At 36.9% G+C, this 27,888-nt stretch overlaps 2 protein-coding genes across 2 annotated transcripts; both read left to right on the top strand.

Annotated features, from left to right (window-relative positions):
• The first annotated feature begins 11,218 nt into the window (after window positions 1-11,218).
• On the top strand, window positions 11,219-14,410 carry LOC118804963 (interferon a3-like). Its single transcript, XM_036565555.1, has 6 exons — window positions 11,219-11,298; window positions 11,511-11,598; window positions 12,256-12,336; window positions 12,489-12,635; window positions 13,310-13,402; window positions 14,306-14,410. The coding sequence occupies exons 1-6, from the start codon at window positions 11,219-11,221 to the stop codon at window positions 14,408-14,410; spliced, it is 594 nt and encodes a 197-aa protein (XP_036421448.1).
• A 9,968-nt stretch (window positions 14,411-24,378) lies between these two features.
• Window positions 24,379-27,386, top strand: LOC118804962 (interferon a3-like). Its single transcript, XM_036565554.1, has 5 exons — window positions 24,379-24,498; window positions 25,164-25,244; window positions 25,396-25,542; window positions 26,247-26,339; window positions 27,282-27,386. The coding sequence occupies exons 1-5, from the start codon at window positions 24,379-24,381 to the stop codon at window positions 27,384-27,386; spliced, it is 546 nt and encodes a 181-aa protein (XP_036421447.1).
• The last annotated feature ends 502 nt before the right edge of the window (window positions 27,387-27,888 follow it).

Genomic DNA, 27,888 nt, shown 5'->3' with positions numbered 1-27,888 from the left:
TATTGTCCACGTCTCTAGAAATCACTGTCCGTTTACACAAAACATAATAAAACAAAAAATTCATTCCCAAATCCATGATAGAAAAAACGGCATAGAGCAGCACTGCTGGCTACCAGCTTATGTGTTTTGGATGCTAGCTGGTCATCACCATGCTGAGTGACCAGCTAAATCAGCAGCAGACCGGTATAAACCAGTTTTACACTGGAATTCATGCCAGTCTAAGCTGTTGTTTTTCAGCAGGGATGTTTAGATTTGCACAGTTTCATTGAATTAACGTAGATCTCTGACGTTGAATATACAGTTATCTTGGCCGTTGATTCAATGATGGAAAATCGTCCATTGAAAACTGATCCAACGTTGATTTAACCGCCCATTAGACTCACTGGGATTAAAACCTGATGGTTTTGCTCTTTAATGAGAATTGTCTTAATTGACACCACAAGAGACCACTAGTGCTCTATTGGACACCTTTAGATCCCGTTAAGAAACCAACAAATGCATCTGGAATCAGTCCTAGAACACCTGTTAAACCATTAAAATACACCGTGATACACCGTGATATTAACCCATCAGGAAAATACACAATGCCGTTAGAGACTATTGGACACCACCAGGAACCAACCGAAACTTTCAATGGTTTCTATGATTTTTTTAGCAGGGTTAGTGCTGAAGATGAAAGGATGTTTCCTTCATGACTGTGCAGTGTTTATTTAACACTGAAGGCATACTAAGCTCAGCATTTATAGAATATAACACAGCTCACTTACATATTCAGCAGACTCATTACAGAGGGCGAATGCAATGCTTGAAGACCTAACTGAGGACTTTCATTACTGCATTACAGTGCTACTCGACTGGAGATCAAACCTCCAGTTCTCTGTATTTAAGGTGATTTCATTACCCACTGCACTATTTTTATGACCTTGCAGCAGTTTGTGACAACCCTTTCAGGAGCCCCCAGCAGCGGATTAGTTCACCTATTGATGGGTTTCTTTCTGAGTATTTTCAAGTGATGATGCTAGAACCCTAAATTATACTAAGTAGCAAGTGCAGCTATAGAACAGATAATATAATTTAGTATAATTAGTATAATTTGTCTCTTAAAAGGTTAGACTGCCTGTGTGTGTGTGTGTGTGTGTGTGTGTGTGTGTGTGTTGAAAAGTACTCAAAACATAAACAAAGGACCAGTGTTTGGCAATTACATTTCAATGTATGACAAACGATCTTAACGCTAATATTTCTTCAGTGGTGATCCTTCAACACTGATCATTAACGCTTTTGACCAAATTTCAAAGTTGAATCAGTGATAAGTAATAAGATTGAATTTCGTCACGTCGCTCCGCCTTTTTCGTGTTTTCTTCCTGCAGAATTCCTGCCGGAAATGATCATCTGCTTTCACTTGCGCTCTGGAGTGGAAAGTGCAGTACTGCGCTGTAAAAGCAGGGGAAGCCCCTACCCGCCATCCCACAATCACAACAAGAGACACACATGCAAGTAACACTAATACACGTGTTAAGCCCATATTCAGTACTGGGGAAAGTGTTTTATTTATACATAGATTCCAAGTGATAATGACAGCTAAAAACAAAGTAAACTGAAAGATACAAATGTTTGGATGTGTATAAAAGAATTGTTTTTGAGTAAACAAACGAAACAAAATCATTATTATTAGTGTGTATTTTTATGTATGTTTGTGTATGTGTGAGTATGTGTGTGTGTGTGAGTATTTGTGTGTGACATGCCAGCGCGTGTTCAGCAGTGGAAGTAAACCCCCTAAACAATGATAATTCTTTCATTTTCTAGTCCGGGGGAAAATGCACGCGGGCTTCCCACTGCTGCCTTCTATGCAAACCACTCTTCTTTTTTGCTCTTATAAAGTCCTTGACACGAGCTCACTTCTCTATTTCACGACGTTGGTGAGGAGAGTAGAGATGGTGAGTGTCCGCTTTTTGCTGGGACTCCTTATAGTTTATGCACCTTTATTTGCTTCTGCAAGATGCACCGGCGACCGGAAGCAAAAACGAATTTCTGGGATCATCCAGAGCCTCTGTGACCTGGTAAGACTGAACTGAAAAGCTAAGAGAAATATAACTACATCTTTTCACAGTGATTAATAAGGGCGTATTATTGTTTGTCTATGTTAATAATGTCTTATTTACATTATCAAGCGTAAATCTTACATTATGATTTTTAAATATATTTCATTACTGAGCTACAGTTTGAATTTGTTATTGTTGTGTCTCGTGTGTTTTATATCTTATATTTAGAAATACAATAAAGCCTTCTGTATGCAGAAAAACAGTCGCATATAGATGCAAGAACAGTTAAGAAAAGCAAAGTTAAAGGTTAAAATGGAGCCTTTAGTACAACATATTTAACAACGTAAAATTTAATAACGTACTTCATAATCGTACTTCATATGCATGAATAATTTTCTTTAAAAACGAATGCGCCTGTTCATTTCTGTACTCACTGAATTAGTAAATGATGATATTCTTCTGCTTTTCTTCCTGCCAGGGTGAACTGCGCCCGAGGACCTGTATGAAAGAGGTGGAGAGCATGAGGGTGGTCCGTCCGAAGACCCTAAGCGAGGTAGGGGGTGGGACAAAAGGGGAAAAACTCCAGCCGCGTATGTGACGCTTTCTGTGGCTCATTATTATTTGTCCAACTGTACACAGTGACTTGATCAGAGTACATTAGTGACATCCCTATAACAACTACTCGGCAATATCGTAGCAACCGCTTGGGAACTGCATATAAGCTGCGCAGTCACTGTATTTTCTTCAGGAAATGCACTTTTCTAGTGTGATTTTTTTCGAAATCACGTTTTATGAGCAATGACTTGGACTTATTGTCATCGCCACTTTTCCTCTTTTGTCAAGTCCGCTTCGATCCCTCGGCGTTGTTTTGTATGGTTCGTCACTGAATAGAAGAAATACAAAAATAAGCAAACAAACATTTTGTTGGTATTAATTACAAAAAATAATATGTAGTACAAAGACAATATTTAATATATATATATATATATATATATATATATATATATATATATATATATATATATTCACAAAAAATATTTACAATTTACTTGATTTAATTGAACAAATAAAATATTACATGGAATGTATTTCAAATATATGGAATATATTTACACATGCGAATCAATTAAATTAAGTAAATAAATTTTATATATATATATAATTTATTTACTATATATATATATATATATATATATATATATATATATATATATGTATACCGTGTATAGTATATAATATAGGTAATATACTTGATATTTATATACTCAATCACATACTTTACAGTTTAATATACGGCTCTTGCTAAGTATATTTACATTATTTAGATTGAGATTCATTAGATAGAGACTCAAGACTTAACGGCATCCAAATTTCTTTCTTTCTAAGTTAAAACATCAGTTCATTTTTACACTGTACTTTCGTATATCAAATTAGTCAAGTAGTTCCTAATGAATTGTCGTGAATGCTGATTGTCTTAGGCAGTGTTTAGTCTGTTTAAGACAGTTCATGTTTGCAAAGCCTTGTTCCCAAAACCACCAGTGTGCGCGTGGAAAAGTTAAAGGAATATTACCTGCCTTTTTTGTTAGGTACAGTGTTTTCTTTTTTCTTTGACTGTTAAATTTGTGTTTGTCTTTCACATGTCTGAACCTGCCCTTCCAGAAGATTCACATATATTTCACATGGGAAATCTGTAGAAACCACGTGTGTTTAATTCACATTTGAAATTCATGTGTTGTTTTTTCTCTAAGGGTGAGTGTATCGTTAGCATATCAAATGAATAATTCCGACGGTAATCTGCTGGTTAAGTCGAGTCTCACGCGCTAAATCACCTCCCTAAGTCACTCTGCGACCACATTACTTTATGTTTCTGTTCACTCTCATGAAACTACTGTTTTGCTTCTTTGTTTGAACAGAGGAGCAGACCCCTGGTGATGGAGTGGTCTTTTCGGTTCGCCTCTGAACTCTTCCAGAAGAGCTCAACTCCTACCAACTGGAAAGCTCAAGAGCTGCAGCATTTACGTGACCTGCTGGGCCAGCAAACCCAATGTGTAAGATAATCAGATTAGCATAAATATCATCATCTATTATTAACCCGTGGAGACTGACGCTTTATTTACTCTCATTTAGTTTGACTTTGCCGACTCAGCTGCTGCTGCTGGTGATGCGGAGGTGGAGCTGTGGAGAAACTTCTGGATCAGTGTGGAAAACTTTCTGACAGAACAGGTGACACCCTCACTGGCCCACTCTGACTATCAGCGACTGAAGTATATGTGATGTTATATACATTTACTGACCATTTTTAATGCTATTGGCTTTTTTTCGTTTTCATCTCCGCAGGCTTTCAGCGCATGCGCGTGGGAGAGCGTGCGGCCTATTGTTTTGAGCGTCATGCAAAGTTTGTGTCGATCCAAAAAGTCAAGGACGCATCGAAGCATAAGACATAACACACGCTGCACCTGCGCATAAAACAGGCAACAACTACCCATCTCTATCTGTCTGTCCTATGAATAAATAGATTTGATTATAAACATCTAGAATTAAATTATTTCATCAATCAGGTTCAGGTAATGTCATGTACATTCTGTTTTATATTGTTTTAAAAAGACATATTTGAGTTTTAATGGTATATATGCATCCTGTTTATTTAACAATGGCCAACTTATTAAATTATTTTATTATTATGATCAATAAAAAATCTGTACTGAAATGAAACAGTATGTGTGAGTGTCTGTTACTATTTAAACGAGATAGTCTTACTGAGAAAGATGCTTACGTTTATGAATCTTCTAGGACAGCAGTGATGTCCACGCACACTGTTTAAGGATGAGTTTTATTTAACTGAGCTGATTTTTAGTAGGTGGGTCATTCTATCACTGTGGTGTCCAACGACTTTCGAATGCTGCTATATAATTTAGGGTAAAACCTCTGTTATATTGAACATCAATAAAGTTGCAGTGTAAAAACTGCTGTGAATTGGCAGTATTTACAGTAAAATACTGTTTTTTATTTCATAGGGTCATGCTGTAAAAGTTTGGGCAGTTAGATCAGCAGCAAAGTTAACAGTAAAGTTCTGTAAATTTATAATAAAATAATTGTAAATGTAATATAGAGTAAACTACTGTTAACAATCACCGTGAATAAACAGTCCTCTACTGGCAACTCTGCTGCCGGTATATTACTGTAAATTTTATGGTAACTTTTTTACAGTGATAACTGACAAAATTACTATATTATATATAGTTCCCTACCATTTTGGATTCAAAGGCACATCGTATGTAGAAAATGTCAAATATTGCAACTATATTGTTATTAAAAATTGCACAACACCAACGCGCAATACCGTTGTCATCCAACGGTATATTCTTTATTATTATTATTATTATTATTATTATTATTATTATTATTATTATTATTCAGTCTGTTTGGGAATGGTGTGCTTATATACAGCTTTACAGTTATTTACAGTTTTCATATAATGGATGTTAAGTGACATTTTTCCACATAGGAATGAATGGCGGAACTACGATGGCAAAAGTTTGTGGACATTACTTATATCATGATGATCTGAGTACATAAGTGACATCCCTACACAACTACTCGGCAATATCGCAGCAACCACTTGGGAACTGCTTATAAGCTGCGCAGTCACTGTATTTTCTTCAGGAAATGCACTTTTCTAGTGTGAATTTTTTCGAAATCACGTTTTATTAGCAACACCACTGACAATTTTGCTGCGACACATGATGTTGGCAGTATTTTAGCCAAATGTGTCAGAAATATTACAAAATCACTTACCATGAACCTGTCTTAGTCTACCTTTCTATTTTTTTATGACATTTTATGTTTCTGTATCACCTCTGACTAAAAAAAAAATTGGGACAAGATTTTTCATCAAAATATAAACATACAATACTTATATTCAGTTTAACACACGGTAAACGATTATTTTAACGCACTTTTACAATTTCAACTGCATTTTTGTTTACAAAAATAATACTTCAGAATCTGCTGCTCTTTTGTCAGTTATTTCTTTATTAATTTAAGAACAAAACAAAGACTTCACAGATATCAACTTTCTATGGTTTGTTGTTATTTCGAGTTCGTTTTCGTGGCTCCAAACCGGGACCCCATTTGCCACAACGGTAGAACGGATCAGCAATAAAAGCAGCAAACGGTGATCTGAGTTAATTGTAAAATGTCTGTTAACACTTAGAAGGCCATCCAAGTCTATCTCAATGAAACCTGATACAGATTTACTAATACATCTCCAAAATTCAGAGGCACCAGGAGCTAATCATGAATGAATGCAGCGTCTGCAGACATTACGAGTCACTATCCAATTAATCAAGCGTTGTGACACATTTTATAAATGTGAGAAATATTATCTGGCTGACAATCATGATCTTCAATGTGGAAACGCAGAAGTTTTATACAAGCAGATGTTCGGTACTCTGGAAGCCAGCGCTCGTGTATTTGAGGGGGATTTTGTTAAAGGATGAACAGCGAGAGTAGATTACTACTGTACACCACCCTATGAGGGATCACATGAATTGGAAATATAAAAAATGGTCATTTGAAATGTAGAATCATATCATGGAATGCCCGCATAAGCCGGAATCCCCAACCGTATCTCCAAAATATAAATGCTCTGATTAGAGCATTAAGGGCTTTTCCAGATAAAAATAATGCACTGAAGAAACTTGTGCTTTACATTTACCTGATTCAATGCGTCAGTAGGTTGTACATAACTAGCTATAGTATATTTTCTTAGTACAGTCGCTGCCTTTTAGTTCACTTATTTTGGAATTAATTGTGTTAATATAATATATTTTATTAATGTGCATCCCAACGTTTAAATCAAGTAAAGCATTAATTTTTTCAGTGTGATTACACAACATGTATTAAATGTGAACGAGGTCTGTTAACTGTTGTGTAAATGTAAAGTAAAACATTCTGATGGTAAAAATGAAAATGGAACCTCATTATGTAACATCAAATGTGGGATATAAAAGGACGAGTCACTTTCGGGGCCATAAGCCAGGAAATCACTTACAGCGATGTTTCAATATCTCTGTTTAAGTCAGTGTTTGGGGCGTAAACAAAGTCATTCAGAGTGGTTTGATGTGAAGTAGTTCATTGTAGAGAATGACTCTGATTTCTTTACAGTGGTGGTGATAGGAACCAGGAGTCACGATACCTACAACACAGATATAGCCATTTTATTAACAATCCAATTTAGCCAGTACACATATAGATTTGCCGTATGAGTTTTTGGATGTAACGTCAATAATCTAAAAAAATTATCTTGCCTTGCTTGTGTCCCTCCGCCAACCTCTTCTGCCAAAATTCTGGTAAAACAATGTCTCAGACAGCTGGCAAAGCATTCATTAACAGTTCATGTAATCATGTCATAACTTTGTTTTGTGGTGTAGCTTTTGAAGGCATTGAACTCTTCAGACGTCTGGTTCCCATCATCGCCACTTGTTAAATAACAATCATACTGGATCATACTGTTTTTTGATTTAACACATTCTGTGTTAACAGTAACACAACACGTGTTGTCCGTAAGTGGGCACAGAAATATTTCAACACATTCTGTGCTAAAAGTAACTCAAAATGGGTCGCCCCCATCTGAACACACTGATGTGCCTAATTAGAGACAGAATGCGTTGTTTTTTAACACATCACTTTTTAGAGTGAGTTCTGAACCGGCACGTTTCTCTAGAATTTCATTTCACACCAAAACCACTCCGGAGGACTTTGATCTTAACCATTTCATCATGCAGAAATTTTGACAAATCAGTGGGATTCCCCTTCCAGTTTCAATAAAAGTGTAAACGCACATTTCAGTGCATGATTCTTTGTGAACGAGCCGTGCGCCAGGACAGGAACTTTTATTTTTAGACTGTACAGTAAAACTTTCGACTGACACCATTACTACAAATTAAAAGTCCTCTGCTGAGGCGCCTACTATTTAACACAGTTAGTACACTCTAAAAACAGATGTGTTAAAAAACAACACATCTGTCTCTAACTACACACATCCGTGTGTTCAGTTGGAGACGCCACATTTCGAGTTACTTTCAACACAAAATGTGTTGAAATATTTCTGTGCCTACTTACAGATAACACATGTTACTGTTAACACAGAATGTGTTAAATCAAAAACTGGTAACACAAATAAGTGTGTTATTATTTAACACATCACATTTTGAGAGTGTAACTTAGGATCAATGCTAAATAATTTTAACAACATAGCCGTAAACTGCAAAGCACAGATTCCACACCTCAACAAAACACTTCTAGCCAACTTTAAACATGTCTAGCCAACAAGGGGGGCAGTTCTATGTACGCAGTTCTGAGTTTTTTAACGCTAATATTTTTACATCTAGTAAAAATGTGAGGAAAGAAGTCTACTTAATTTTACTTAAATGTTGTCATTGGCTTTGATTTCATGTTCCATTAGTGACAGTATCTTTGTTCTGCTTTTGAGGTTTATCATTTTTGTTTTTAGACCGAGACCACATCAGAAAGGAAATCAAAGCCCTGCAAACTTCAGTTCCCATGCTGGTAGATGGCCTTATTAAGACATAATTATGTTGTACTGGACTTAAAGGTGAATTCCAGTGATTTTTCAACGCTTCTGTATAATTAAGTGGTTATGATGTAAACAAAGTCATTCAGATTGGTTTGGTGTGAAATGCTTAATTCTAGAGAAACCTACAGAGTCAGAATTATTCACAGTGGTGATGATGGGATGATGGGAACCAGACGTCTGATTGCTCCTAAAGGCTACATCACACAAAGTTATTACATGACATACCACCATTTACCTTTCACAACATTATATGTACAAACTTAGAAGGCACGTACGTTCACTGGTGGTTTTGGATAGTACATTACGTGCATTGTAAACATTGCGATCCTTGGTCCCTACACTCTTAAATAAGAAGGTTCTTCAAGGGTTCTTTAGTAAAGATTCTACGTATTTGGAACCATTAGTTCTATAAAGAACCATTTGCATGCCTAAATGGTTCGTTGTATGGTGGCATGGTATTAACGAGTTCTTTGAATGGCTCTTTAGATTGACGGAGAGGGTGTTGTATTAAGGTTCAATATAGAACCTTTTTTGAAAATGGATCTATATAGCCTCAAAAAGTGATCCTCTGTTGTTACAAGCTTGACATCGTAGCCGTAGCAGAACCTTTCGGGTGATGTATAAAATCATATACAACGCATTCTCCATCGATCTGAAAACCATTTAAGCGTGCAGTGGTTCTATATAAAACTCATGGCTGTAAACAGAACTAATGCCTTTACAAAAGAACCCTTGAAGAACCATATTTTAGTGCATCACCACCACTGTAAAGACGCCTGAGTTAGTACATTTCTTTACAGTGCACCATCTCAGCTCAAAGTACTCTTTGTTTACATCTCAATTCCTGAATTACACGGACATGTTGAAAAAAATGTCCTTAAAGTATTTTTTTTTTCGACCTGCTAGGTTATTTGAGTTTTTTATATAAAGAGGTAAGAGCTTTACTGGAGTGTGGGTTTAGGCCGCTCGGCTGTCTTTAAAGCGCTGTAAACTATAAAACCACCGGAGAGACGCAGAGGAGAAAAGCGGAAGGAGCGTTCGCGTTGCTGCGGTCGAGAGGAGCTGCAGCCCGCGTCTCGATTGTAGGCTTCCTCACGCAGAGATTCCCTATTTCCCGCAACCAGCTCAGCGTCTCCCTGCTCACCACTTCAGCGGAATGTGGCCAGCGAGCAGGAGGATAACCAGAGATGACCCAAACATGAAGATACATAACTAAAAAAATAAAGTAATACCTTCAAATGTGTTTTTTTCATCAGCATCCACCTCTCCTCACTTCTTCTTCAAAAGACGTCGAAGAGTCACCGCGTTTCACCGGTTACAGTTCGGAGCAGACTGCTCGCCTAAAACAAGGAAGTGAAAATGCATTTAACGATTCAAATGTGGTCAGTCTTTGCATATGAATTACATGCATTACATCAACTCTACTGTTCCATAACACATCATTGCATCACTGTACAATACCATAAGAATATATTTTGCATTATAGGTCTCCTCAGACTCTGTACACATGCGCACTTCTGGGCTCTTTTAATATCTATTTTCTATTTAACTTACTTTATTTTATTTTGCTTGCATCTTGTCATACAAGTACATAACAGTATCCTAAAAAAATTCAAGCAGGTTCAGTTATTTTTGAAGAAAATGACCCAATTCTGTTTTTTTTTAAAGGGAATGCAACTAAATAACAAATATTAGCAAGTAGTTAACAAATAAACTAACTAATAAATTAGGCGGATAAGGCTTTATCCAAAACTTTAGAACGTTTTGGGGATAATTTCACAATGTTTTTGCTTTGCGAAAAGGCAATCTGAGTTGGGATTGTAGTCTAGTCTGAGCCCATTTTGAAGACCTCCACACTTACAAACCTGGATACAAATTAGCCTTTATCTTGGTTGTGGCCAGGCTAAGGCCAGAGACAACAATAATTGGTCAATTGACTTCAAATTCAAAAATTGAAATTTCGAAAAATTCAATCAATTTATTAAACACTTTAAGGCAACCAGATAACTTTTCTCACCTTTTACTGATGTTTCTATAAATGATTTTTTTTGCAATCCAGTTTATTTGTGAGTAGAGATTGCCTAACCCAGTTCTCCAGTGTTACTTCAACTGTAATTGAATAAAAGAAAACAACAATACAAATCATGAGTAAAAGTACCTTTGCAAGTAGAGGAACAAAAGTAGCAGGTCAAAAAAACAGAACTGCAGTGAAACCACGTAGAACATCCAACATCAACAGACACAAGTCCATTCTTTTTGATGCACACTCTATAACAAACTGATAAACCAATAAAATGGTAACAAAGATGATGTCAGATGTATTAATGTAAGGAAATGGAGCACAAAAATATGAATTAATCAATATTAATAACAAGTAACTCAATATAATTACTTTATATATAAATGTTAATAGTTTATCACAAATACAAATATACATGGTTAGAAAAGCATTATGAACTAGAAACTCTCAACAAAGTATAAATCTGTAAGGTTTATTGAAGCAGTTGCTCACCTTTGTTTAGTCCCAGATTATTTCAACAGTGGGGAATTTCACATGACACACGTAAGTTAGTGGACAGGTATGAATGACGCGGCGTCAGGGACTAATCTGACGTTCCAAGGAAGCTTTTCAGGTCCAGAGATGCGAAAGGCTGTGGTAAGGTACGTGAGGCTTTCGCTTTTCGGTACTTTTAGTATAAATGCACGAGCCCCAAAATGAACGGCAAAGCGAACACCTCGAGCTCTCTTAACTTGTTCTTGCCAGTCTTTAATATCTTTAATTCAGCTGCAGTCCTTCATCAGCTCTGGTTCTCTTAGTGCTGTAAAATGGCAGTGTTCAAGATGTGTCTGCTTGGTGTTCTCCTTGCCTTTAGCTGCTGGAGCAACGTGGATGGATGCACATGGATGAAGAGCAACTTCCACATCTTAAGCAACAGCTCCATCTCGCATCTTCAACAAGCGGTAAGCAAATAGATTCGCTGGAAAATACGTTATTTATTGTACACAATTAAAAAGATGGTTCTTCAAGGGTTCTATATAGAACCATGAACACACAAAAATTAACGCTTTTCATGCTTAAATTGTTCTTTGCATGGTTCTTCAGATGGATGGAGAATGTGTTGTAGAGGGTTGTAAATAGCACCAAAACGGGTTCTGCTATTATTACGATGTCAAGCTTGTAACAATAGAAGAACCCTTTTTGGTGCTGTATAGAACCATTTTCAAAGGTTTCTATACAGAGCCATGTACAACACATTCTCCATCAATCTGAAGAACGATTCAACTAAGCAAAGAACCATTTAAGCATGCAAATGGTTCTATATAGAACTCGTGGTTCTAAGTAGAACCATTGCCTTTACTAAAGAACCTTTGATTTTTTTAAGTGTGCATTATAAAAGAATGTTGGATGGTTGTTCATTGTGACTCCAAAGTGAGCAACATCTTACTGTTATCTGAAGAACACGTGGAAACCTGGACTTGAAAAAAGAAGCTAATAATGCAAAAAAGTCATCGTGATGTTTTTTCCTTTGTGACCTTTTGTAGATTTGATAGAACACTTTTCACTTCTTGTTCGAAGCCTTTGATGCGACTTTGATGTACAATTTCTGTTCGTTTTAGTGCAACGACGTCACGCATCGCCACGTCACGCTGAGCTTGGGATTCCCGAGCAAGCTTTACAGTCACGTGACTCAGCTACAGGTATAGGGAAAGCGCACTTTCACTTTGTACTGAAGGCCTCGGGAAGGATCTGATAGTGTTTTAGAGCAGCTATGGAGAGTTACAGATATAGACATACTGCATTAGTTTGAACAGTTGTACTAATGATAACTGAATCCTGGTCGGTTCTTTAGGCGAAGTCTCACATCGTCTTTATTCTGCGAACTCTGAAGAACGTGATGAGGCTCTATGAGAAATCTGAGAACGCGGACTGCGACCAGCAGAAGCTGCAGACGTTCATCCTCGACATCCACCGCCAGATCACGGAGCTCGAGCGATGTGTAAGTATCAATGCAATGCAGTCAGTGGTCCAATCAGAAAGAAGTAACATGGTGTTGGTGGGTTCAAACGACAATGTGGTCCCGGTGGTGCCTTAAAAGTTTGAATTATTTGAACTTCAAATAATAAATTGACAGATAATAAAATACAGACTGTTGTTACGGTAACTGACTATTAGACATTTAATTAACTCAAAACGGTAAGGCAACTAACCTTTTCAGCTAAAACACCACTTTTTTTAAAAAATATCCATCGTCGCTGTCTGAACAAAAGCTCGAAAAAGTATTTTTACAGGAGAATAAAAAGCATTTCAATCTTTTAATGTAAGTTTATTTTAAGATTTTTATTCGAAGTCATTTTGAACCATTTCTGTTTGGGCCTTTTGCCATGAAAATCGCACAGTTTAATAAGCTGGCATTTTTAAATGATGGAAAAATGGTGATGTATATAATGTTTTGTTCCGACAGCGACGCTATAATAAACACTGTAGATTATTAAACATAATAGAACATTAGAACACATGGACTGTTAAAGGGGATGACAGTTTTTAAGGGGGATCATTTCTTTCTTTTTTTGCCCGGAGAGATGGTACAGCCCAGCACCCGCCTTCAACGTAAAGTAGGCAAAGAAAGAGTTTTCAAAATGATTTTAACACTTGTTTGTTTTTTCTGTGAAGGCAACAAAAATCGTCATCACTGAAACGAACAAGAAGATAATGAAGAAGATGGAAATGCACTTCAAAAGTCTGATCTCTCACCTGAAGAACGCGGTAAGCTTTCAAACAGTGGAAACACAGATCTATTTGAATGTCTTATGATAATGAATTATTAAAGTAAACTCTCAGCAAAAAAGGGTTCTATATAGTACCAAAAAAGATATTTTGGCTTGTTTCAACAGAGGAACCCTATTGGTGCTATAAAGAACCCTTCACATAGAACCATCTACAGCATGTTCTCCATTAATGTGAAGAACCCTTTCACGATGCAAAGATTAAATCATACAAAGTGTTCTTTAAGTGTTCATGATTATATATAGAACCGTTTTCTTGACTAAAGATCCATTGAAGAACCATAATTTTTAAGAGTGTAAGATCTAGTTGGAGTCCATTCACTCAGTAGGCCTTGTTGTTTTTGCCTATTGTATATGCTTTGGGGTGACTGAAAATGGCGATAATAATAATAATAATAATAATACACAATATATGTAATTATAATTATAATATACAACTAATATACAGTTAGAGGCGCGATTCAGGGGTACGGTCCATGACGCAGGGTTCCCGCCGCGACCGGACTCTCTTAAACCTTTATTGGGCCTTTCAAATAGATAGTTAATTATGACATAATTGTTGCGATCCAAAGAGCACGTCTACGTCTAATGTAAACATGCTAGTTGCGTGCCTTGTTTAAGACATAACACTCGCAAATTAACAAGCAAATTACATTATAGTTATTTCTTAGTTATGTCTTGTTCATTGAAATGAATTTTCGCATGGGGCCATTATTATTATTATTATTATTATTATTATTATTATTATTAATATTATGAGCACATACAATGAGAAAAATTATTATGGACTGGGGTGAAAAAAATAGTTACAGCACCGAATACGCTCTAAAATCATTCAGCACTGAAAATTGCCTGAAGCTGAAGCTGATCTTTCTCTTTGCAGGATTACAGCGCGAAAGGCTGGAAGGACGTTGCTGGACTGGTGCTGCAACACCTGTACAGACTGGACTTACTGGCCATCAACACTAAACTTGACCCCAGCCTTTAAGATGAAACTGCGTCTCAAACTCGTCGATTCGAAATCCTGACCGCGTGAAGTACCGCGAGAGATTTTCTGTGAAAGTGAAAATTACTGCCAATTGTTTTATTTATTTATTTTTTGTGATATTTATTGCAACAAACATATGTTTATTTAAACATTTATTTTATTTATTTCTTAATTTATTTTTATATCTACAGGCATTAATTAATGTATTAATTTTGTATGAACTGTAAAAAATAAATACACACATCACGATGTCTAGCAGTTTTTGTGTCACTCTTTCGAATAACGTACATGAAATGAAGGCGTCTTGAATATGTAATTCCATGCACGAGCTTCTGTCACTCACCTTTTATCTCATTATTCAGATAGGATGCTAATTGTAGAATGAGCTGAAACATAGTAAAATAATGAAATACGTGTAATGAAACGGTCCAAATACTGATAATACCATATCATACAGCATTGAAATGCAAACTGCTTTTTTCCACAGTCAGAAAAAGGTATATTTTTCATTCATCAAGGTTCAAACAATGTAAACTGTGTACCTGACGTTCTTCCCAAGGAAAAGGTACATATTTATCATAACCTCATAAACAATAACGAACAAATAAAACTTCTGGGTCAAAACAGGGTGAGTGGAGCCAATACAACATAAAAAATACCATTTCAATGAAATATGGTCCAGTTTTGTCCCCTGAATAAAGGTACTTAAGTTGTACCCCTCAGGGTCACTGCCCAGTAACAGTTTGATACCTTTTTTCTGAGAGTGCACGAACATAAACAAGACAAAAGAAAGGAAGGGACGGTCTAGAAACATGATAGGCCTTTGTGAGTGCACCGTTTTGCCTGAAGGCAGCCTGTGCCAGTTTAGTCTCTTCCTACCGATTACAGTATCTCATTGGTTGCATTAGCTCTGATGTGTCATATGTGGATGGTTCACCAGTGGATTCTCTAATCCAGTTTTGCCATATCTTGCTTCTGTATTCCCCCTATACACTGCACACTATACTGTTTTCTTGCTCTATAATGATTTTATCACAATAAAGTGTGTTCCATGAACTGCAGGCTGCTGCTTTATAGGTGAAGTTTATGTCTATCAGGTCAAATGTCATTATGAGGTGGCAGATGGGCAGCTTGAATAGTTTTCTCACTGTAAGGCAGAAATACACCAAGGAATAATAGCCTGCTCGACCTTGTAATGCGCCAGGCCATCTCCACCACATTTAATGCATCATTAATATCTCCAGAAGTCATTGATTATCAGGAATACGTGGTGAAAATGAAATGTTAAAGAAGTGATCCTTGCTGAAAGAAATGATGGAAGTCTCACAGAAAACTAGTGGCCTGAAATTTGTCTTTTTTCCAGCTATGGTCACGACAGGTTTATCTTTGCCTTGCATGCTGTTCGGTCAGAATAAACAAATAAAGAAATGAAACTTTACATTTTGTTCTGTTCACACAGGGCAAATCAGATTTGTTCCTTAAACATGATTTTTAGGACGCCCCGCCACTCACACACACACAGCATTGCCTTTGTGCAATATATCTTTTTCTAAAATCCTGCTCAAATATGTTGTCATCTTTCTTAAGTAGCTTTTCAAGTAGCTCTCCATTTATGTGGTTTTCGTGCCACCTTGTTTTTTGGAGTTCTTGCTGCTGCTGTCCACCTTCTTAAAAAAAGTAATGGACTGTCAGGTTTACTCTATTGTGCTGAAGTTTCTTATTGGAATTTCCATTCCACCGTAAATAGTGCCACAGTTAGATGCGCCAGCACAGGCGTCTGAATGAAAGTGCTATACCATTTAAGGTAGATCGGGACGTTAGACTATGAAGCTATCTTCACTTCATCTAATCTTTATCCACTGTACCACACTCGGTGGCAGTAAGCAAACCTGGGCTACAGTTACTACAGTTAGACACTTGGATGGAACATTTGGCTTATATTGACTGAGCATTCCTGTATTTATATTCCTGAGTTTATACATTAGCTCACTGTAAGACACTACCAGCCCACTGGGAATTCTCCTGACTCTCTCCTGATTACCAACACTGGCACTGATGTTAGCTAACAAGCTAATAGGCTCTACCAGTGATGCTCAAGAGTTTCGAACCGTTACTGAAGCACTTACTGTGTGTTTTGCGTCACTCGCTCTGCTGAAAAAACCCATAGAAACCATTAAGTGTTTCTATTGGTTGTTGATGGGTTTGTACCATGTTTTGGCTTTTAATGGGCTGATATCACAGTGTAAAGCATCCTAAAGGTTTAACGGGCGACTAATGGTTGATTCTAAATTAATGTTTTGCTTTCCCTAATGGGATCTAAAGGTGTTTTACAGAAAACTAGTGGCAGATAGGTCGGTGATATCTGGACAAACAAATCCGATCTTATCACTTAACAGTGCAGTCAGTAGGCTCAAAAGATCTGATTTGACAAACAATCCGATTTGCCTGCAGTCTTAACGTAGAGCTACAGCACCACCTGCTGGACAACTGAATAGTGAACAGTAACAGAACACATCTTAACTTTTCAGCCTTTAAAAATCCTAATACTAAACTTTGTCAAAGACTTTTTCTAGAGCAGGGACCCCAGAGGACCCACATTTTTGCTCCTACCTAAACCAACCTAAACACTTATGGATGAAGGAAAAATATGGACTGTTTGGGGGGCACTTAGGATCGGATTAGGAAACACTGATCAAGGACAAGCATCTTGCTGTGTAAAGCCAACTAAAATATATTAAAACCTTTTGGCCAACAAATGAAAAACAGTTTAAATTCGTTTCAGATTAAATGCTTCTTTAGTCAGAAAGTTTTTTATTTATATTTCTGCCTACTATTTCAAAAGTAAACAATGTTATATCACTCATGTGTCAAGCTTTGAAATGAAGTTATGATTTTCATTTCCTTTCACCTTTCATAGGCAAAGTTGAGGAGGATTGGAGAGGAAGAGGATGAAGAGGATGTGTGTGGGTCACATGACCTCGTTATCAACTGTAAATCAGTGTAGCCTAAATTCAGACCAGAGAACTGGCCCAACCGGTCCCGTTCTTAGATAGTTATCTAGCTGGTTAATCATGTAATGGTCACAACATTTCTGGCGCATTAATACACTAGGCTACAGTGGCAATGGTGAAGACTGGTGAACAGGCTGTGACACAAAGTCAATTCTTAAAAAATGTGCTCCAAATAATTACAAAGCCTAAAACGACTCTTCATCTTCCCGCTCTTCCTGACCGGTGCATTGCACCCCAAACAGAAAGCGAAGGGGAGTGTTCATAATGAATGATGTTACATCAACATGATTATTACTAAAAGCAGAACTGAAAACAAAACTGAGTTAATGTGGTACTTCACTGGAAGTACACAGACTGACACAGTCACCCACCACCACAGTCGCCAGGGTGCTGAGCCCGCCCTGGACGACTCAGCCTGTGTCCACCCCAAGATGCTTTCAAGGAATATTCTACTTAGAATGCTCAGAATGGTCTCTCGGGGGCTAGATTTTAGTTCACGTTTTTGGGGGTGTTACTCGTAAGCATGTATTTTGGTCTTTTTTGTGTTTGTCAGTGTCTCTCTCTCCCGGTCTCTCCCTTCACAGGTGTACCTGCTCTGCAAGCAGTGATGTGAGGTGGACCTCCAACAAATCAGAGGCCTGGCTGGTGCAATTTGGGGAGGAGCCTATGTTTTCAAAGAGGCCCTCAAGATGGTTGAAGACAGAGAGGACTCATTACATGGGTGCTGTGTTTTTAATCTTTTTTAATCTCTTGTGTTGAGAGTCTGCGTTTGTTTTAGGTATTTTACCTGCATACCTTTACTTTGGTTTACAAGAGATTGATTGTTTGTACCACCTGGGGTTTCAAACAGGCAAGAGGCGTGCCTATACATTTGCACCATGTAGAAATCCACTCTTTCTACTTCCCTAGGTCAGAGGGAGGGCGCTGCCACATGTACTTTTGATTACTGGCCAGGGAAGTGTGGAGTAGTTAGCTTTTGTTTCTTTTTGTTGGGTTAGCTAAGTACTTTTTGTTTCAGAGTAGGCAAGCGTGGTTAGGTTTTGTTTTGTTTATTTCTTTGGTGCCGTCCACAGTTTGACTCTTCCAGTGTGGTACTAGGTATCATAGCACACCTTTTTATCATGGTTGGTTTGAATAAGCTGGCTTCAAAAGCTCTATTGGCCTGTTCCTCCAACTTTCAATCCAACATCACTACTTCAGTATTTTATTGCCACATGTTACTGATATGAAGCCTTGGCTTGTCAGAAAGCCTACCAAAATAGATTTGTTTGGTTTATTTAAGTTCGGCAAAGCTATGTTTGTCCGTGAGTCTTGTAGCCATGGTGTTGTAAAGTATCAAAAATGTACAGATCATACAATCCCTCAGTGGAGAATTCTACATCCCTGTCCCTCATGGCCACATGGTGAGCAGTTTTGAACTGTTGTTTTTGAAGTAAATGTGTACTGAAGTCTGAAAATCAATAGTTATAAATAGTTATTGTTGCTCCCCCTGGTGGCGGAGGCCCAGACTGCAGCCCCTGAAGCCCATTGTAAATTATGTTTACATCAGACCAAAAGCTGAAATGCCAAGCTGATACAGAGACAGAATTGTGTCAGCATGATTTTTTGAGACACATATCAGAGAAGTAAACTTTCAATCTCTCCTGTGCCATTTCACTCGCTGTGCCAAGCGCTCTTCAACTCTCCCGTAGTCTCATTGTCTCACAAGCGGATCCAGTCTCTCTCTCTCTCTCTCTCTCATATATATAGGATGGGCTTAACCATGTGGACATTATTACAATTAGAAGTACTGACTGTTACTGGCAATGGCTTTACTGAAAATTGAAAAGAACACAAAATACGTTTTTCCAAATTATTATGCAGAATACAGTTTTTTGACACTTTCATAGGGTCATAATGACAATCATATAATTTCAAAAAGAAATCTTTCATATTTGCTGCATGAACAGATAATTTTCCAAAAATAAAAACAAGTTAAATCACTTTGTTTACAGATCAAGTCACATATTGATATATAAGTCCTTCTTTGAGATGACTTTAACATGTATAGTTTCTGCCTGTATTTCATAAGTATTGCCCCCCAGAGCTGCTGTTTCAAAGTATACTCACAAACATCACCCTTATATATCCTCCTTTTAAGGTTGCTGCACAGGTTCCCAATGGGATTGAGGTCAGGAGATGTTGGTGGCCAAATCAAGATTTTTTCTCCTTTTATGCCCATAGCAGCCAATTTTTTCAGAAGGCATGAATTTTCTTTTTATATCATGGCAGAAAATGGTCGGTTGGGAACTCTACATATCTTGCAGAGGTCATTTTAACACCCACAGAGATGCTATCTACCATCTCACTTCCCAATATTCCAGCCCAAATCATCACTCCTCCACCTCCTTGCTGACATTGCAGTCTTGGAACAGGGTGGCCATTCACCAACCATCCAAAACTCCATCCATTTGGACCATCTAGTGCAGCATGGCATTCATCAGTGAATAAAACTGTTTAAAAATGAGTCTTCATGTGTTTCTGAGCCCACTGTAAATGTTTCTCTTTGTGAGCTTTGCCTTGGGGGAGGCAAAAAACAGCTTTATGCACAGCTGCCGGCCTGTGGAGAATCCTGCATCGAGAGGTTCTTGAGACTCCAGAGACAGCAGCAGCTTTAAATACCTGTTTGCTGCTCAACAGTGGTGTTTTTATAGTTGCCCTTTTAATACACATCTTTTCTGATCTCTCTTCAGTTTTTGTGAAATATCAATTGTTTTCATGCCTTTTGCAAGACGTTGTATTATTTCATGCTTTTCATCTTGAGAAGGATCTTCCTTTCTCCACATATTGTATGAGAACTGTTACTTGCTTAACAATGTGGAACAATCTCTGTAAGTTTCCTGTTAATCAAGATCACTTGGCAAACTGATTAACAAACCTGTCTGAGATTGATACCAGTTACTTAAGAAGATACGAGAAATAAAACAAACACTTTTTTTGAAAAGCCAAAGCCTAAATGCTCATAATACTGATATCCTACTGATATGTTACTTGCATAATAATTTGGAACACAGTGTGTGTGTGTGTGTGTGTGTGTGTATACATATATATATATATATATATATATATATATACATATTCTTTTGTCTTGTTTCCTTTCCTTTATTATTTCGTTATTCATCATGGCTTTCAGTAAAAACGAAGACTTGCACTTGCATCATGCCTCTGTATCTCCTTCTATGTTACATAAGTATTACTAATATTTATTTATTATTTATTTATTATTACTCTGTGTTACATGAGTAAAGCTAATATTTTCATTTGAAGTTCATTTGTGAGGAAGGAAATCTATTTTCACTCATTTAAATGTAGTCATTGGGTTTGATTTCATGTTCCATAAGTGACAGTATCTGTTCTGCTTTGTGACTGGTCACACTTCTGACTTTTGAGGTTTATCATTTTTGTTTTAGAGACCAAGACTGCATCAGAAAGGAAAACAAAGTCTTTCCAACTTCAGTTCCCATGCTCATAGATGGAAATATACAGAAAAAATGTTATTCTGTGCTTAAAGGTGAATTCCAGTGACTTTTCAACATTTCCATATAATTTAATGGTTATGATGTAAACAAACTCATTCAGAATGGTTTGGTGTGAAATGCTTCATTCTAGAGAAACTTACAGAGTCAGAATTATTCACAGATGTGTTGATGGGAACCAGACGTCTGATTGCTCCCAAAGGCTACATCACACAAAGTTATTGCATGAAGTGGTTATGAATATAGTGCCTGAGACATTGTTTATTAGTAGTTTTATGAGAAGTTTTTAGCCAAAAATGTAATTTTAAAAAGCTATTCATTGCGGAGGGGTACATGTAGGGCACTATAAGACCAAATAGTCTACAAAGAGAAGGTGGGGGCTTTTTTCAGATTTATCACTATTTACTTTCAACAACATTATATAGGCTATATAAACCCAGAAGACAGGTGTAAGTTTACTGGTTTAGTAAACAAACTGACTATATTTGCATTGTAAACATTGAGACCCCTGGTTCCTACACTCTTAATGAAGGATTCTTCAAGGGTTCTTTAGTAAAGGTAATAGTTCTATTTAGGACCATCAGTTCCTTATAGAACCATTTGCATGGTGAAATGGCATCAGATTAATAGAGAATGTGTTATACGTGGCTCTATATAGAACCTTTTTGAAAATGGTTCTATATAGTACCAAAAAGGGTTCTTCTATTGTTAAAAGCTTGACATCATCAAGTGAACAACAGCAGAACCCTTTTAGTGCTATGTAGAACTGTTTTCAACACATTATCCATCAATCTGAAGCAATTTCCCAAATTAAAACATAAAATGGTCCCATATAGAACCCATGGCTCTGTATAGAACTACTGCCTTTATTCAAGAACCCTTAAAGAAACGTCTTTGTAAAGAATGTATCACCAGCACTGTAAAGAGGTCTGAGTTAGTACATTTCTCCACAATGCACATCTCACACCAAACCACTCTCTGATTCAATTATGCAGTAATTTCAAAAATTGGTGGAATTCTCCTTTGAGTTTTTTAAGATGCTAAGTTGTCTTTGGTTATTATTTCAAAATAAGAGTTTTACTGGTGTGTAGGTTTAGACTGCTGTCTTCAGAGCAGAGGAGAAAAGCGGCAGGAGCGTTTGCGCTGCATGCGGTCGAGAGAGCTTTCTGCCGTGGGAGAGATTTCCTCTCTCTCTCTCTCTCAGCAAACCAGCTCAGCGTCACAGCGGAATGTGGCCAGCGGCCAGGTGGATGACCAGAGAAGAAGTCTGACCCACACATGAAGATACGTACCTAAAAAATGAATAAATACCTTCAAATGTGCTTTTCTTTTCACTCCGGTTGCGGTTTGGCGCAGACTGCTCGCCTAAAAACAAGGAAATGAAAATGTATTTAAACGATTGAAATGTGGTCAGTCGGTTGTACATGAATGACGGGTATTAAATCAACTCTACTGAGTCAACTGTGTACCATAATGCATCACTGCGTCATTGTGCAAATGTTTATACCATAATAATATATTTTGCAGTCTCCTCAGACTGCACACATGTTCTTTTCTGGGCTCTTTTCATATCTATTTTCTATTTAACTTGCTATGTTTACTATACTACACTTTCTTGTATTTGCTCTTATCTTGCATATAACGTGAATGATTATAGTAAATCGTAATACAAACGTTCAAGCACGTTTATGTTTTTTCCATTGGGTAAATTCTCTCGAATATTTGTTAATAGTCTTACACACACTGTAAATAATAACAGTAAATATTAATACTCAACAGTAGACTTTATTGTGAATATAAGCTTATCATAACAGTATAACCTACAAAGGTTTAAGCAAGTTTACTTATATTTGAGGAAAGCGAGATTTTACTCAATGAATCTGAGTTTTCTGAAAAGGAAGGCATCTAAATAACAAATATTAGCAAATGATGAACAGATATAACTGAAATAGGCGAATAACGTTTGGCCGTAAACTTCAAAATGTATGTCAATTAGAATTAAAGTTAAAATCAGTTTGTAGTCTTGAAATTCAACTGGAAATTAAAATCAGTTTCTTTATTTACATAGAAAACGTGACTCTATCGGTTTACCAACTTGATGGTCAGTGGGTTACAGTTTACAGTGTCTCTAAATGTTTACGCTATACCATACATGCACACTCACCAAGACACTTTCCTCGTGAATGCGAAGCACCGTGTTGTCAGTGATGATAAATGACACGAAAATACGAATATTCGCATGAAAAGTGCATACACCGTACGCGATGCACTCGGCATGCAGACTAGCTAGCCTTTCCGTTGGTTGCGGCCAACGCCACAGATAATGATTGGTTGAGTGAGTTCAAGTTCGAAAATCGAAAGCACGAAAAATCGAACACAGAGTGAATAAAATCATGTCGAATTTTTGCCTTTCGAAAAATTGCATTTTTGTGCAAGATGTCACGAGTTATAACATTAATATTATTAGTTGACGAATACAGTGAAAGTGACACTCATAAACATTCACTTAATTTAACTGTAATCTAATAACAACAACAACAACAACAACAACAATATTATTATTATTATTATTATTATTATTATTATTATTATTATTATAAGAATGTAAGCTAAATTTCCCCGCTTTTTCCTGGTATTTCTACAAATGAATCGTTGTCAACACATTTTCCTTTGTAGGTCAAAAACACTTAAGTAGTGAGTTTAACTTAACAGAACTGCAGTAGAACGTCTTAGAACAACCAGCATCTATCAGCAGACACAAGTCCTTTTTTTTGCACACTTTGATCTACAATAAACTGAACCCCAAAACTGAGAGGTGTAAACAATGTACAGCTGATGCCAGATATGTTAATGTAGTGAAAAAGGAATTAGTAACTTAATGACTGAAATAAATCTAAAAGTTAAAGTCTCACAAATATACACAAACGCACATGGGTAGAAGGAGCAGTATTATAACAGAAAATACATAAGAAAGCATAAATCTATAATACAAGGTTACTCCAGTACATCTAACACTACCCACCTTTGTTTTCTTGCTACTTTTTTATAATGAACACTTGAAAATAGTTTAAGTCACAGATTATGATGCGATCTGAACAACAGTGAGGAAAGTAAATTGACTTGAATACACAGTATTAAAGTTAATGCACAGGTATTAATGACACGGCGTCAAATAGACTGACCTGGCATTCCATGGAAGTACACAGGTGATAAAACTTTCAGGTCACTCAGCTGCGTAAGAGATGGGAAAGGGTGTGGGGGGAAAACACAGGTTTTCAGTTTTCAGTAGCTTTAGTATAAATGCACGAGCCCCAAAATGAACGGCAAAGCGAACACCTCGAGCTCTCTTAACTTGTTCTTGCCAGTCTTTAATATCTTTAATTCAGCTGCAGTCCTTCATCAGCTCTGGTTCTCTTAGTGCTGTAAAATGGCAGTGTTCAAGATGTGTCTGCTTGGTGTTCTCCTTGCCTTTAGCTGCTGGAGCAACGTGGATGGATGCACATGGATGAAGAGCAACTTCCACATCTTAAGCAACAGCTCCATCTCGCATCTTCAACAAGCGGTAAGCAAATAGATTCGCTGGAAAATGCGTTATTTATTGTACACAATTAAAAAGATGGTTCTTCAAGGGTTCTATATAGAACCATGAACGCACAAAAATTAACGCTTTTCATGCTTAAATTGTTCTTTGCATGGTGAAATGGTTCTTCAGATGGATGGAGAATGTGTTGTAGAGGGTTGTAAATAGCACCAAAACGGGTTCTGCTATTATTACGATGTCAAGCTTGTAACAATAGAAGAACCCTTTTTGGTGCTGTATAGAACCATTTTCAAAGGTTTCTATACAGAGCCATGTACAACACATTCTCCATCAATCTGAAGAACGATTCAACTAAGCAAAGAACCATTTAAGCATGCAAATGGTTCTATATAGAACTCGTGGTTCTAAGTAGAACCATTGCCTTTACTAAAGAACCTTTGATTTTTTTAAGTGTGCATTATAAAAGAATGTTGGATGGTTGTTCATTGTGACTCCAAAGTGAGCAACATCTTACTGTTATCTGAAGAACACGTGGAAACCTGGACTTGAAAAAAGAAGCTAATAATGCAAAAAAGTCATCGTGATGTTTTTTCCTTTGTGACCTTTTGTAGATTTGATAGGACACTTTTCATTTCTCGTTCGAAGCATTTGATGCGACTTTGATGTACAATTTCTGTTCATTTTAGTGCAACGACGTCACGCATCGCCACGTCACGCTGAGCTTGGGATTCCCGAGCAAGCTTTACAGTCACGTGACTCAGCTACAGGTATAGGGAAAGCGCACTTTCACTTTGTACTGAAGGCCTCGGGAAGGATCTGATGTGTTTTAGAGCAGCTATGGAGAGTTACAGATATAGACATACTGCATTAGTTTGAACAGTTGTACTGATGATAACTGAATCCTGGTCGGTTCTTTAGGCGAAGTCTCACATCGTCTTTATTCTGCGAACTCTGAAGAACGTGATGAGGCTCTATGAGAAATCTGAGAGCGCGGACTGCGACCAGCAGAAGCTGCAGACGTTCATCCTCGACATCCACCGCCAGATCACGGAGCTCGAGCGATGTGTAAGTATCAATGCAATGCAGTCAGTGGTCCAATCAGAAAGAAGTAACACGGTGTTGGTGGGTTCAAACGACAATGTGGTCCCGGTGGTGCCTTAAAAGTCTGAATTATTTGAACTTCAAATAATAAATTGACAGACCATAAAATACAGACTGTTGTTACGGTAACTGACTATTAGACATTTAATTAACTCAAAACGGTAAGGCAACTAACCTTTTCAGCTAAAACACCACTTTTTTTAAAAAATATCTATCGTCGCTGTCTGAACAAAAGCTCGAAAAAGTATTTTTACAGGAGAATAAAAAGCATTTCAATCTTTTAATGTAAGTTTATTTTAAGATTTTTATTCGAAGTCATTTTGAACCATTTCTGTTTGGGCCTTTTGCCATGAAAATCGCACAGTTTAATAAGCTGGCATTTTTAAATGATGGAAAAATGGTGATATATATAATGTTTTGTTCCGACAGCGACGCTATAATAAACACTGTAGATTATTAAACATAATAGAACATTAGAACACATGGACTGTTAAAGGGGGATGACAGTTTTTAAGGGGGATCATTTCTTTCATTGTTGTTTCATTGTTTCATTTCTCATCATTTTTGTCCGGAGAGATGGTACAGCCCAGCACCCGCCTTCAACGTAAAGCAGGCAAAGAAAGAGTTTTCAAAATGATTTTAACACTTGTTTGTTTTTTTCTGTGAAGGCAACAAAAATCGTCATCACTGAAACGAACAAGAAGATAATGAAGAAGATGGAAATGCACTTCAAAAGTCTGATCTCTCACCTGAAGAACGCGGTAAGCTTTCAAACAGTGGAAACACAGATCTATTTGAATGTCTTATGATAATGAATTATTAAAGTAAACTCTCAGCAAAAAAGGGTTCTATATAGTACCAAAAAAGATATTTTGGCTTGTTTCAACAGAGGAATCCTATTGGTGTTATAAAGAACCCTTTTCATATAGAACCATCTACAGCATGTTCTCCATTAATGTGAAGAACCCTTTCACGATGCAAAGATTAAATCATACAAAGTGTTAAGTGTTCATGATTATATATAGAACCGTTTTCTTGACTAAAGATCCATTGAAGAACCATATTTTTTAAGAGTGTAAGATCTAGTTGGAGTCTATTCACTCAGTAGGCCTTGTTGTTTTTGCCTATTGTATATGCTTTGGGGTGACTGAAAATGGCGATAATAATAATAATAATAATAATAATAATAATAATACACAATATATGTAATTATAATTATAATATACAACTAATATACAGTTAGAGGCGCGATTCAGGGGTACGGTCCATGACGCAGGGTTCCCGCCGCGACCGGACTCTCTTAAACCTTTATTGGGCCTTTCAAATAGATAGTTAATTATGACATAATTGTTGCGATCCAAAGAGCACGTCTACGTCTAATGTAAGCATGCTAGTTGCGTGCCTTGTTTAAGACATAACACTCGCAAATTAACAAGCAAATTACATTATATAATTATAGTTATAGTTATTTCTTAGTTATTTCTTAGTTATGTCTTATTCATTGAAATGAATTTTCGCATCGGGGCCATTATTATTATTATTATTATTATTATTATTATTATTATTATTAATATTATGAGCACATACAATGAGAAAAATTATTATGGACTGGGGTGAAAAAGATAGTTACAGCACCGAATACGCTCTAAAATCATTCAGCACTGAAAATTGCCTGAAGCTGAAGCTGATCTTTCTCTTTGCAGGATTACAGCGCGAAAGGCTGGAAGGACGTTGCTGGACTGGTGCTGCAACACCTGTACAGACTGGACTTACTGGCCATCAACACTAAACTTGACCCCAGCCTTTAAGATGAAACTGCGTCTCAAACTCGTCGATTCGAAATCCTGACCGCGTGAAGTACCGCGAGAGATTTTCTGTGAAAGTGAAAATTACTGCCAATTGTTTTATTTATTTATTTTTTGTGATATTTATTGCAACAAACATATGTTTATTTAAACATTTATTTTATTTATTTCTTAATTTATTTTTATATCTACAGGCATTAATTAATGTATTAATTTTGTATGAACTGTAAAAAATAAATACACACATCACGATGTCTAGCAGTTTTTGTGTCACTCTTTCGAATAACGTACATGAAATGAAGGCGTCTTGAATATGTAATTCCATGCACGAGCTTCTGTCACTCACCTTTTATCTCATTATTCAGATAGGATGCTAATTGTAGAATGAGCTGAAACATAGTAAAATAATGAAATACGTGTAATGAAACGGTCCAAATACTGATAATACCATATCATACAGCATTGAAATGCAAACTGCTTTTTTCCACAGTCAGAAAAAGGTATA

Source organism: Colossoma macropomum, unplaced genomic scaffold, assembly GCF_904425465.1.
Source record: "Colossoma macropomum unplaced genomic scaffold, Colossoma_macropomum, whole genome shotgun sequence".
NCBI classification, from domain to species: domain Eukaryota; kingdom Metazoa; phylum Chordata; class Actinopteri; order Characiformes; family Serrasalmidae; genus Colossoma; species Colossoma macropomum.
This window is presented reverse-complemented; position numbering and strand designations above follow the sequence as displayed.

Excerpts from the sequence above, each read along its gene's own strand:
- LOC118804963 (XM_036565555.1), top strand. The coding sequence starts at position 11,219 with ATGAATGACGCGGCGTCAGGGACTAATCTGACGTTCCAAGGAAGCTTT. Across the intron at positions 11,299-11,510 it reads ATGCGAAAGGCTGTGGTAAG|CTGCTGGAGCAACGTGGATG; the intron begins GTACGTGAGGCT and ends CCTTGCCTTTAG. Across the intron at positions 12,337-12,488 it reads GTCACGTGACTCAGCTACAG|GCGAAGTCTCACATCGTCTT; the intron begins GTATAGGGAAAG and ends TCGGTTCTTTAG.
- LOC118804962 (XM_036565554.1), top strand. The coding sequence starts at position 24,379 with ATGTGTCTGCTTGGTGTTCTCCTTGCCTTTAGCTGCTGGAGCAACGTG. Across the intron at positions 25,245-25,395 it reads GTCACGTGACTCAGCTACAG|GCGAAGTCTCACATCGTCTT; the intron begins GTATAGGGAAAG and ends TCGGTTCTTTAG. Across the intron at positions 26,340-27,281 it reads TCTCTCACCTGAAGAACGCG|GATTACAGCGCGAAAGGCTG; the intron begins GTAAGCTTTCAA and ends TTCTCTTTGCAG.